The sequence below is a fragment of the Acanthochromis polyacanthus genome, chromosome 8, assembly GCF_021347895.1.
Source record: "Acanthochromis polyacanthus isolate Apoly-LR-REF ecotype Palm Island chromosome 8, KAUST_Apoly_ChrSc, whole genome shotgun sequence".
Classification (NCBI taxonomy): Eukaryota; Metazoa; Chordata; class Actinopteri; family Pomacentridae; genus Acanthochromis; species Acanthochromis polyacanthus.
The window spans coordinates 10,885,378-10,898,485 of NC_067120.1; the positions used below are offsets into that span (position 1 = coordinate 10,885,378).

Consider the following 13,108-nt stretch of genomic DNA (forward strand, 5'->3'; position numbering starts at 1 on the left):
TGCCTCCCGATTGTCAGATGGGTGAATTCTTTGGGATTTGGTCTGATCCCTTATGTTGACTAAATAATTTCTGCTTAAGGTCAATTTACTTGGATGGATGAAACACATAAGATGCAGCTGAAAGGTTCTGCAAAAGCTACTGAGTGGACTTTTGGCTTTTGACAAACATTTCTTCCTTGGCAGTAGCCTTGGTTGACATATTCACTGTTACATGACTCACACATATTGGACAGCTAAATGGCAGTTTTTGTCATTTAAAAGACTTCAAGACAACCCAAGAGAGTTCAAGATATGAAAAGGGTGATCACTCAGCATATCTTTCTTGTATTTGCTGGCTGTAGCGTATCTTAAAAAGGAGACAGAACAATGCAAAAGTTAATAAATATAAATAAATACATTTATTTAAGGTAATAGATCAACTTTACCTGTTCTATTTAAATATATCTACTTACAATAAAAAAAACTACATAATTGCTTGTTTTGTCTCAAATAACAAAACAATTGCCTAAATAAAAAAATGTCTATCCAACTGTAAATCTAGTAATAGTAGAACTTTAACTGTTCAGATTATTAAGGACTGGAGATGTGGAGAATTACAGTGAAATTCCTCAATTCTGCAGCCTGTTCGATGACTGATTTCCATTAAAGTTGTTCATTTCTCCATTGAATGCCTGCTCGTTTTTCCTTTTTCTTCTCCTTCCTCTCGCATCCTCACATCGTCTTGAGAGTAAACTCAACTTATGCGGCATCTCGTTGAGCCGTCCCTGTCCAAGGTCCTGAAATCTGCTTTCCCAAGCATGCGTCATGTGACTTCACCCAGCTCTGCCTAGCTCAGCACCAAGCCTACTGGTTTCTGGAGATTTCATGTGAGAAAAGGACAAACCTCGAACCCCCTTTTTTTCCTCTCTCATCTTGCGTCTGCGACTGTTTTCACGGCCCTCTTTCGCGTCTCTCTGTTTTTTTTTTTACGCATTCGGATAATGTGGACCTCCAAAGCGCTCGCAGTATGACAAAAGATTTTAGGATGCTGGACTTGTGCTCCTCGTTCTGTTCCTCTCTTTTTACTTAAATGCCAACACGGTGAATGCGTCGGACAGAGTGGACAGGGCTGCTGCTTAGAGGTCCGCATTCACAAAGTCTTGCCTTTTCTTTATTTGATGTGTTATTTTAGGTTCTTTTTCTGACTTCAGGAGGATGTAACGACAGATCCACCTTTGCGCAGCTGAAGTGTCCTCATCAAAATGCAGAAGGGAATACGACTTAATGATGGTCATGTCACCTACCTGGGGCTTTTGGCAAAGAAGGATGGTACGAGACGCGGGTGCTTGAGCAAAAAGAGCTCAGACAACACGAAATGGCACACAAAGTGGTTCGCTTTGTTACAGAATATGCTCTTTTATTTCGAGAACGAGTCCAGCTCTCGACCCTCGGGATTATACCTGTTGGAGGGATGCATATGCGACAGGGCGCCTTCACCGAAACCTTCACTGTCAGCCAAGGAGTGTTTGGAAAAGCAGGTAGCGAGCGCGCGCACACACGCACATGCTCACACATGCACACACGCACACACAAACACACACACAGGCTCCGCTCCCTCTCTGTCTTTCCCTGCTTATTGTTGTTTTTTCCTGCAGAAACACTGTCGAGCTGTAAATGGAACAATCCTGAAACGCCTCTAAAGTCTCATCCAGTTCCGCACAAAGCGCATTTTCCCCCTTTATGTGTGTATGTTCTTACATCCAAACGCATGATGACCTCAAATCTAGTGCAGCAGAATCGCACAAGGTTCTAGCAGATTGCTGTATTGCACGTTATGTAATCCATGCATAGCATTAATGATGAGGTAACAATATTAACACCTAATGATATTACAGCAGCCCTGGCAATAAGCGACGCAGTGTTTCTCTGTTGTTTTCAGGTTGCACCAAACCTGCCTGTGCTTGATCTTTTTTCCCCCCCCTTTCTTTAAAAAAAAACCAGAAAAATCTACTCGCAGATTCAGCAGTGCGTGAAATGCAAATTGATTTCTGGACTTATCCAAGTGATGCATTTGCAGTCTGGTTGGTCACATATTTTGCTTTTGACTTTCAGTCATCATGTTTTTGACGTTTTAGGGCGGAGAGTGTTATAGCCTACCTAATGCTGCTTCCAATAAAACATGCAAAAAAAAAAAAAAGAAAAAAAGTTGTGGCATCAAGGTTTCCATCTTGTGGTCAAATTATGGAATTACAGTCGAGTCTCGGGAAACAGCAGGGTGCCACTGATCAGTCAGCTCTCATCTAGATGACCTGAATGAAGTGATTCAGTCATGAGTGTGATGATGCAGGTTGGATTTGCATGTTTTGCTGGAGATTATATTCACTTGTGCCTCTGCTGCAAGCTCCACGTGACAAATTTAAATCAGAAATATCTCTAATTGAAGTATTTACTTGATTTCCACTGGCCCCTTGTTCAATCAGAAATGCAGCAGTTTGCAGCAGAAAGGTTAACAGCCTTGTTAGCGCTGCTTGTTAACAGCGGAGGAACATAATGCTCCACCGCCACCGGCTCTCCTCGGCTCTCTCCCGGCTCGGTGCCTGACTCTGTAGGTAGGGCTGCAATCCAAAGTGAGTCCAGGCTCTTCCTGTGAACAGCTGCCCTTGTGCTGACGAAGCAGAATGCAACACACTGGCTACTGTTGTGCTCTCACAGTTGCTTTAAAGGCACCCAAAGACAAAAAAACAAAAAAAAAACCTCCCTGAAAGATTTTTTTTAATATATATATATTTCTGTCAGTTTATTCTGCATTGTGCTGTTTTAAATGCACAAATGTGAGTTTGCTGAGAAAAGCCTGATCTACCATCTTGAACTCATGATAAAGCAGAAAAAAATGCCTCTTTGTACTCTGAATCCTGTTCACAGAAGGGTGCACAAATAATATAGGACTATACGGCTGCTATGAAGCACTAACTCTCAGTGTAAACAAACATCTTACCAGAGGTAAATAAGAAAATATCACCTGTACATAGATGTATGGATTTTTGGCAACATTTTTTTGGCATAATCCCCACATTATATTTATCCTCAAATGCAGTTAGTGTGAAAATGATAATGCATTTGAGCCTGGGGTTTCTATGGCAACCCTTATTTGCATCCTAAAGAATGATGCAGTTGGAAGAGGCGGGGTAACAGCGAGGAGAGAAGCAGTGTGTCACATTGCTCCTATTAATGTGAGCACTATCTGAGCTAAATTTGTTCCTTGCAGTACCTTGGAGGGGTCAGAGTCCAATTATAGAAAACACAGCTTGCTCACATTGTGTAACTGCAGTACTTCAACCAATAACACGAGAAGCTAAGTGACGGCTTTGATGCCCGGCTACAAACTGTAAAGTAAAGCCAAAGATCTGAACAATATGCATCAGTAAAATAAGACTCTATAGGGTCAGTGATGTCTGTATGAAGACTGAACTAACATCTAGAACAAAGCTCCTCATTAAAATGAAAGCAGAATGCGTACCAACACTTAAATCTCCAGGGAATACAGCACTGCATAGATATCATTATGTGCTTCTGGAAAGTCCTTTTACTATTGAACAATTCATCAGAACATGTCCAATTAATAATTTACCACTCCAATGCTCCTAAAACATGAGCCTTTTGTTGCACATATCAGAGCAAATAACACGTGTGTCGGCATCGCAGGTTTCATCGGTGTTACATCCACCTCTGCTGAGATCAGGGATGGTTTTTAAAGGTGCATGACTCAGCCATAAACATAAAGCAGAATGCAGACAGTGCGCTTAGCATCGCCTCACACCAGACATTCACAGCCGCTCTCTGAGAGATCATGAGGGAAAACTACAACAACATGCATGCCGCTCTGCCAAAAATAGATTTTCTTTGACGGTAGGATGAATGCCTAATGAATGTGAAGATGGAAGAGCAGTCAGCCATGAATAATGATCAGTTGCAGGTTGATAGGCGCCTGTTGAACATCTGCAGGCCAAAGATTAGAGTCTGGTCTCACTCAGCGTGGCTGCAAGAGTCCACAGGACAGATGGCAGTTCATTTAAGGGAGAAGGGACTTGCTCCTTTTTTGAGATTGTTAGTATTATTAAAGATGCAATGTTTACCATTAAAATGTCATCAAATATCGCTTTATTAGGATGATTTGTAAATACACATTTGAAGTTTTTTTAAAGGTAGATGATGCATTTGGGCATTTTCTGGTGATAAAAGTAAACATTCAGTATATACTGTTTTTATTTCAATACAGGGACTAAAGTATTATGAGCAAAATGTATTTTAAAACATGTAAATATTAATAGCTGTTGTTTTCTGACACTGATTTATGGTCTTAAAGATTTTCTAATGAATTCAAATGCTTGAAATTGCTACAATTCCTCCCTCTCTCTCTTTGGAGAAACTTTACTCACGTTTGTTTTGTCAGTGCGTCTCATTGTTCATTAAATTACAACTTAATTTTTAAAGATTTCTAAGCAATAATACTCATTCCTTTAAATTCAAGGAGCTGCGTTTATATAGAAAGGCTAGAAATGCTTAGATTATAAGGCTGACATGTAACAAAAAAAAAAAACTCCTCAAGACTCATAAGTTAAAAACAAAAGCACATAAGTTGTTCATTTCACCGTTCACATTTAGTCCAGCGTGAGAGGAAGAATTGAGAGGAAGAAGGTTGAGTGACACAAGAAAACACAAAAAAGCAGCTGTGAACAACTGTTCACATGGACTGGAGTTGCTAGGAAACAGGTATCGCACGGTTATGTAATTGGCCGTGGCTCCAGCCTCCATGTCTTATGGCATTTCCTCCTGGGAACCAGAGACATCCCAGGAACTGAGCTGGGGGAGGCTTCCCTCACTGTGCTCCATCAACTGCACTGGTGGGCGAGGAAGATGTGGCTTCCCCAGGCTCTGTGCGGTTTTAAATCACCCGCTTGATGTCTGCAGCGGCGAGGCAGTGGAACAAACACCAAGGCAGACGCAGCGGAGACACTTCAGTCAAGCCACTATAATCCCAGATTTATCTCGATGCTATCCAATAATGAATGCTTCTTTCTGTGTATTACATGTCAGGTTAATGATAGTTGTTGTTGCTAAGTGGGCCTCCTCACCCTCTCTCTCCCCTCCCTGTTTGTTTCAGTACTATTTCACAGTCAGCTTTACCCATGAAAACCAAAAGGCACTTGAGTTACGCACAGAAGATGTAAAAGACTGCGATGAATGGGTGGCTGCAATATCACACGCCAGGTAAAGGCACACATGAGGGAAATGAGCAGACATGGCAATTAGAAGTTGAATTGGTTGGTAGAGGGTAATTAATCTTTGACTGATGTGCTCAGCCTGTAGTGGGTGTTGCCATGGTTTCAAAAGTGGGGTTAAAATATGAGGAATAAGAGACATGAAGAAAAATGCTTTGTTCAAACCTGATTGCTCTGATATAAGATGGAACCACATGCACTTATGAAATTCATTACTACAGTGCAAAACTCTGTGTCTGTGTGTGCGTGCGTGTTCGTGTGTGCGTGCGTGTGCGTGCATGTTCGTGTGTGCGTGCGTCTGTGTGTTACAGTTACAGAAACTTGGCTACCGAGCATGAGACTCTCATGCAGAAGTATCTTCATCTGCTTCAGATTGTGGAGACGGAGAAAACAGTTGCTAAGCAACTTCGACAACAGATAGAAGATGGGGAAATAGAGATTGAAAGGCTTAAGTCAGAGGTAATACTCACTATGATTTCTTTACACTCAAGAGTAGGAATGTAAACAAATATATAATAATGTTTGCTAACCATGTCCATTGCAGATTAACACAAATCGCCGCACACGTCACACCACTATGTAACTCAAATCTAAACACACTGTCAGTCAAATTCAGTTTTTATAGCTGACAGGATCTCCAATATCCCAAAAATGCTCTTCATAGCTTCACATCTTGTGTCATAATCATCATCAAAGTGATACTTTTTCAGATCAGATTAAACCAGATGATTGCTGTCTGCACAGTGCATGCCATTAACCATTCTGGCTATTTTAATCATCCTTTATATGCACAATATCCAGCATTTAACCCTCTAAACCTCAAGCAGTTTCTGTGCGCTTTTATTCCTGTCACATTTTTACTTACTGTGGACCCATTTGACTCTGGAATATAAAGTTCTGAACCTCTATAGAAACAGCACAGCAATGACTAGAAGAAGAGAACTCTAAACGTCTTGTGTAGTGTGACACAGTTATAATTCCACAAATTCTAAAAAGGAAAAAAAAATTTTAATTCCTTGAATAATTTATTTTTCAAAAATTATGTAAAAAAAATTAAAAGGACAATTCCATACTATAGATATTTTATGACTTCAGTCTGTAATGAAATTCTATGCTTGTCTGTTTTCTGTTCTGTGGAAACACTGCCTGCAGTTTAGACTGGTTCAGGCCCTGAATTTTTGTCATGTGACTTTTTCCTTCCTGCTGAGTCATGCCTAGCTTCCCAGTTGTGCAGAGAAGCACAGATTGTTTTGCTTTTTACAGACTCTGGTAAGAGTGAACAATATATTTTCAAATGAGGCATGTAGAATAAAGTCACAAATGAGTTGTGTTGTGAATCTGAATATGCAACAGTTCTGTTTTCCGTTTTCTGTCTCTGATAAATTGTTAAAATTTTGGCAATTTTTGAAAAAACAAAACAAAAAAACAACAACTACAGCATGGCTCTCAAACTTGCTAGCGGGTTTTGGGCTTCAAAGAGTTAAAGAAAAATCATGCATTTAAGTCAATTGAAAAACTGTTAGAACTCGTTTTAAATTTCCATTAAGCTCAGAGTAAGGCAAGGATAACAATTCACCACTAATGTGATGCAACAAATCATGTTTCAGTATTAAATTTGTAAATATGTTTTGGTTTCATATAGTTAATTGTAGTGCTGCACAGTAGCTTGGTGGTTAGCACTGTTGCCTCGCAGCTAGAAGATCCCTGGTTCATGTCACGGCCTGGGCCTGGGATCTTTCTGTGTGGAGTTTGCATGTTCTCCATGTGCATGTATGGGTTTTTACCGGGTGCTCTGACTTCCTCCCATAATCCAAAAGCATACTGAAGTTAATTGATAATTTTAAATTGTCCGTAGATGTGAATGTGATTGTCCCTGTGTGTTGCCCTGTGATAAACGGGTGACCTGACCTGAAGTCAGCTGGGATAGACTCCTGCCCCCCGTGACCCTAATGAGGATTAAATGATGTATAGATAATGGATGGATGGATACTTAATTGTAACTTGCACTTAAACGTATCTGTATGAGAAGTCCAAATAGCAGCAGAAACCAACTCCTGGTGCTCCCTTACACTATAGATCAAAATATTAACATTTTTGTGACATAAACAGATAGAGATAGTAGATCTGTACTCAGGAGTATCCGTTTTGTCTGAACTGGGTTTTCTGATGGCGATCCTTTCAGCACTAAAGCAAGCACTGGTAAAATATCCAGGATTTCATTCTCTCTGACTCCAACACAATAGCCAAAGATTACAGGATCTTCCATCTATAGGCAAATGTGTGGCAGCCACACACAATATTAGTCAGACGTGCTGTAAATAGACTTTCCCTGGCACAATATTACTAAATTACCACTGCTTCTTACATGGCACTCTCATTCCTCTCCAAAATGTGTCTGCGTCCTGCATCCTCGCCTCAACCTGCCAGCACAACAAATACCAGCTGAACCAGTGGGAGAACGATGGATTATGCTGATTATTGTTCTGTTTGTCTCATATGCGGAAGCTAGCGTGAGAGGACAGAAATGGAAGCGCAGCCCCGTCGCAGAGAGAGTCGTGTTCAGGCCAAACACTCTCCACTTTGCATCTCCTCTCAGAAACAATGCCTCCAGTAGGGCTGTGTTCCCAGCTGTATTCCTCAGATCAAATAGTCATTTTACTTTAATGTGCAAATGTGATGCTTGAAATCAAATTACATTGTGAATATGCATGAACACTGCTTTATATTGCATCTCCTCTATGAAATGCAATGACAATTAACTCTCTCCGTGTCTACAAAGTGCATGGAGATACTCACAGCAGCTTCAAACAGTTCAAGGCAACTCCAGTCTGGATTTTTTTCAGCACTCCGTTTACCTCCCATCATGCAGCATATATGTAGGATAGTTACATATTGCATTTAAATGATTAACATAATGATGATTGAAAATAAATGCTATGCAGCGTTACCAGTCAAGTGAACAGTTAGTTTAGTCAGGCTCATGTTTCACTGCTGAAAGGTCCTGTCCTGTTGACTCAGTCGTTTTGTTTACATGCTGGTACAGTAAGTGAGAAGAAATGAAGTGTGGAAGTGGGAATGATTGGTCCTTTTGTGGTTGCTTCCCGGACAGATCGCTGGACTGCTCAAAGACAATGAGAAGATCCACGCCAGCCCTGCAGCCGCGCCTACTGACGATGACTCAGAAATTAAAAAGATCAAGAAGGTGAAGCATCTTATCAAATCAGGTTGCGTCATTCCTTGTATTGTGCATTTAAAAGTTAACGGAGTGCTCGGTCTGCTGCTGCTGCTGCAGGTCCAAAGTTTTCTGCGAGGTTGGATTTGCAGGAGGAAGTGGAAGACCATCATCCAGGATTATATCCGCTCACCTCATGCAGAGAGCATGAGGAAGAGGAACCAGGTGGTGTTCAGCATGTTGGACTCGGAGGCAGAGTACGTCCAGCAGCTTCATATCTTGGTGAACAACTTCCTGAGGCCGCTACGCATGGCAGCCAGCTCCAAGAAGCCACCCATCACCCACGATGATGTCAGCAGCATATTCCTCAACAGGTTGGCTCATTTTTATTTTTTTTTTAACCAGAGTTCTTCTCAGTAAGGCAATGGAGAAGTGCTATTGTGAGCAGAGTCTTAATTAATTTTGTATCACACAAGGACATGTGTATATGCACGCAAGTTTTGGAATCAATAGAAGTCAGCTTTGCCGGATATTGTCAATGAATTATTATTACAATAATTGTAGAATTGTAGTATTTCAGTGCCGTAGGCTTAGTTACATGTGTAAATGAATGCTGGAAGGCCTGTTCTGCAGTTCACAGTATATCCATTAGTTAGTAAGTTGACTGCAGTGGATTATTCAGGGCCATTTGGTACAAATTAGGTTCTTGCTAATATTTTTGTACCATGATCCATACCAAACAAAGCTTAAGGGTCGCACAGAATGATGGTTTTGCCAAAAATAACTTGTGAAATACAGTAAAAGCGTTTATAAGAGGCTGTGGACTGCAAATATATGGATCCTTGGTCAGGTTTCCGTAATGCATTGTTGACATGGTTAGAATATGTTGAGTAATCAGAGTAGTTCCAAACCAGTTACATGGAAGCTCAATCTTATGGAAAAAAAAGTAAGAAACTGTGACTAAATCATTGCAAATTTTAGGGGCCTTAAGAATTCTATTTGTACATCATGCAAAAGGACTACATTTTTAAACAAGTAAGATAAATATGGTACACTTGGCAGCACTGCTTGAAGTGTACGCCTTTAAGTTTGACATTCATCGTGCCAAAATAAAAAATCCTCGTAATGTTAGTAGTTCATGTGAACTTTCATTTTGAAGGTGTTTTCAGTTTTTCACTACTGCACTACATGCTAAAATATCCACTTGTACACACCGTGCCTTAAAACTCATTGATCTAAACACTATGGCATCCACTCATGCATTCTTTTGCTTGCTCAGTGATGTTTAGTTTTTACAAATCCATGACACGAAGGGTTTTACTAAGAGTTCTGCAGGCCTGAAGCCAGTGCTCAGGAAAACACAGTGTTTATGCTATTTTTCTTGAGTCTATTTTTTGTGTCTGCACCTGTTTGGTCATTTCCTGGCACCAAACAAACATGTTTGTGCCGAGGTAGGAGGAGAGGCACTGCTGAGACAGTCGATATGCTGATTAGGCGGTGCAGTGCAATTTTGGTCACCGCTTTGGCACAAAATTGCATTTCTGTTGAAACCTGTTCATGCCACATCTTACTGCAAATGCAAACGGAGGGCAGCTGTCCTGGTATTGGTTAGCACACCTCTCCAAAATCATAAAACACTTTCATTAATATTAAGTGTGTTTTATGTCCCTTTGCCACACAGTTTTTATCAATGATATTTAAAGCAAATATGAGCATCAAAATAGATTTTTTATTTAACATCATTTGCCTGAGTGCCAGACTGTGAAATCTTTACTGTACATTGGGTTATGTACCTGTAGTCATCACATTGCAAAAGGAATGATACTTGTATTTTACCTGGTCTCTGATTGGAGAGAAGGCCGGTGTTTGATTTTAGACTACAGCTGCAGATATAGAATGATGCTTCTTATATGACAAACACTCCCCTCCAAAATTATTGGAACAATGAGGCAAATTCCTTTATTTTTGCTGTAGACTGAAAACATTTAGGTTTGACAACAAAGGATGAATATGAGAGAAGAACTTCACCTTTCATTTATGGGTATTTACATCTGGATCTGATACACGATTTGGAAGATAACATTATTTGTAACAGAACATCAAATTTTTAGGTGAGCACAAATATTGGAACAGATAGATTTGAAATATATTAAAGTGAATAAGACTTCATATTTAGTTGCAAATCCTTTGCTTGCCATAACTGCATCAACATGTGACCCATTGGCATCACTAAACTTTTGTATTCTTCTTTTGCGGTGTTTTTCTAGACTTTCACTGCAGCCTCTTTCAGTTGTTTGTTTTGGGGGGTAACTCCCTTCAGTCTCGTCTTTAACAGATAAAATGCAGCTCTATAGGGTTTAAGTCTGGAGATTGACTCGCCCAGTCTAAAACCTTTCACTTCTTGCTTTTTTGCACTTCTTGGCTTTAAATCAATGGACACAGTTTGACCCACAATAAATACAGACTTAGAGCTACATGCTGGGCAGTAAAGACATGAGCTTGGGATACAGCGCATAATGGTTAGTGGAAATAAAAATATTGATAAACATAAATAAAAATGATATATGTAGATAAAATACAGATATGAAAAAAAATATGAAGGCAGAACCAGCCTTACTGGTTTAAGTGGTTCTTCAACTTTTCCTCTGACTAGACCAAACAGATGACAGAGAAAACACGAAAACTTCTCCAAAACCTTGCATACTTTACTGATTGATATTTTGCATAAGGACTGTGTATTTGTTGTCCTCTTAGGACATAAATTAGTCTATTCAAATATTTTGATATAAAGAAGAACTGCTGAGCTTAAATGTGTCAGCCATACTTCATTATTTACATAATTATCACCCAACCCAGTCACAGTAAAGACAGTGTTCTGTAGGCACTTTTGCTAATATTTTACAATTTTTTTTGATTTCAATATCTTTTCTGTTTCAGCGAAACTATCATGTTCCTACATCAGATATTTTACCAGGGTCTCAAAGCCAGAATAGCGAGCTGGCCAACATTAGTGCTCGGTAAGAATCATCTTTTCTACTGTTTTTGTGCCAACTTCATGATTATTTTTGAGAACTTTCCCATCCTGAAATTTGTTCAGACTGTGAAGCATGATTTAAGGTGATAATGAGTTACTCCTCAGATGAAGCCCTCACTGATGTCTTGGTATTGATCTCTCTACAGCCGACCTCTTCGACATCTTGCTCCCGATGCTGAACATCTACCAGGAGTTTGTGAGGAACCACCAGTACAGTCTGCAGATCCTGGCTCACTGCAAGCAGAACCGAGACTTTGACAAACTGCTGAAGCAGTATGAGGCCAAGCCTGACTGTGAGGAAAGGACTCTGGAGACCTTCCTCACCTACCCCATGTTTCAGGTTAGCTCATTTGTCTCACTGATATACACAAGAAATAAAGGCAGACCCATTTGTTTGCTGCAGAGGTGCAGCCTGGAGCCAGATTTTGTCGTTAATTTTGTGTTCTCACCGCCAGAGCCAAGTCCGTATAAATGCTACCCTTGGGCCATACATTTCACCACCCTAATACTAGGCGGCTATTGCTATGCCAATGATGCCCTGTTGTAGCTGTCTGTAAAGCAGTTGGTAACATTGTTTTCTGAATATTTAAGGCTGCAAATCTTTTAAATGCACTGTGTTGGATTCAAGTGTAAACAAATGGCCCATCACTAAAATTCAGAACTTAAATCTCTTGTTAGACTATTTTTTTTCTTCTACAAGGCAAACTCTTTAAATATTCTTAAATATTTTTATATATTGTGCCTTTAATGTGTATGCTCGTTGGTTTTAATTTTGAACAATTTACTCTATTCTTATAATATATCTCAAAATTGTCACTTTTGACCTCAAGGCTTTTGACTTCTGTCTAGTATTTTTTGCCAGCACCTACACAGATACTTTTCAACTAACAGGTGCTTTAGTTGAAGTACTACCACAAGATCTATTAAGTTGTTCATGTCTATGAGGGTTGCTAACATTGAAATTAGACATTTTCTACTCATAAATCCCACTATTAGGCAACTGTGTAGACTGAGATGACATACATGAATATTTATTTTCCTCTATTGAATGTTTATTATAGGGAGAAGTATGTACCATAAAATAATAGCACATTACAATATTTATGTCCTTGGCATTGCAAACTGGCCTTATTTGCAATTAACTTCTTACACTGTCTAAGACTAGGTGGAAGATTAAAATGACCAAGACTTCTGTTTTCGGCACACAGGCTATTAAACAACCGACTGGTCATCCTTTAAAACAAGCATCTAAGCAGCAAAAGTAAACACGTTGTGTCGATAATCTGACTACCTGTGGCACATAGTTTAACGTGTGTAAAAACTCCCAGCTCACACCACTCATCACAACCAAAACTGAGCTGCAAAGTCCATGAAATTCTTTGTAGGCTACCACAATAAAACTGTGGTGAGGCATAAACAAAATTAAAGTGTGTTGTCACCAAGATAAGACTCTTCCAAGAGTTTGCCATCTGAAAGTCCGGCTAGACAGAAGTCACTTTGAATGAAAGACATAACAACCTGCTGGTGTTTACAGGACTCTGAGAGCATTAGGAGTGAAGGCACTGTGCATTATAACTTTCAGGTATTCTCAGGGCAACTTTTTCAGGACTAATACCATTTATAGTGTGAAACATGGCAGTGGAA

At 39.8% G+C, this 13,108-nt stretch overlaps 1 protein-coding gene across 1 annotated transcript in view; it reads left to right on the forward strand.

Annotated features, from left to right (window-relative positions):
* Positions 1–724: 724 nt before the first annotated feature.
* rasgrf1 (Ras protein specific guanine nucleotide releasing factor 1) overlaps positions 725–13,108 on the forward strand; it is a 28,633-nt gene continuing 16,249 nt past the window's right edge. The window contains exons 1-7 of the mRNA XM_022221300.2: positions 725–1,517; positions 5,141–5,247; positions 5,570–5,717; positions 8,368–8,460; positions 8,551–8,804; positions 11,368–11,447; positions 11,611–11,804. Coding sequence (XP_022076992.2) covers positions 1,242–1,517; positions 5,141–5,247; positions 5,570–5,717; positions 8,368–8,460; positions 8,551–8,804; positions 11,368–11,447; positions 11,611–11,804 — 1,152 coding nt within the window. The 5' untranslated portion in view covers positions 725–1,241. The remainder of the gene's footprint in view (positions 1,518–5,140; positions 5,248–5,569; positions 5,718–8,367; positions 8,461–8,550; positions 8,805–11,367; positions 11,448–11,610; positions 11,805–13,108) is intronic.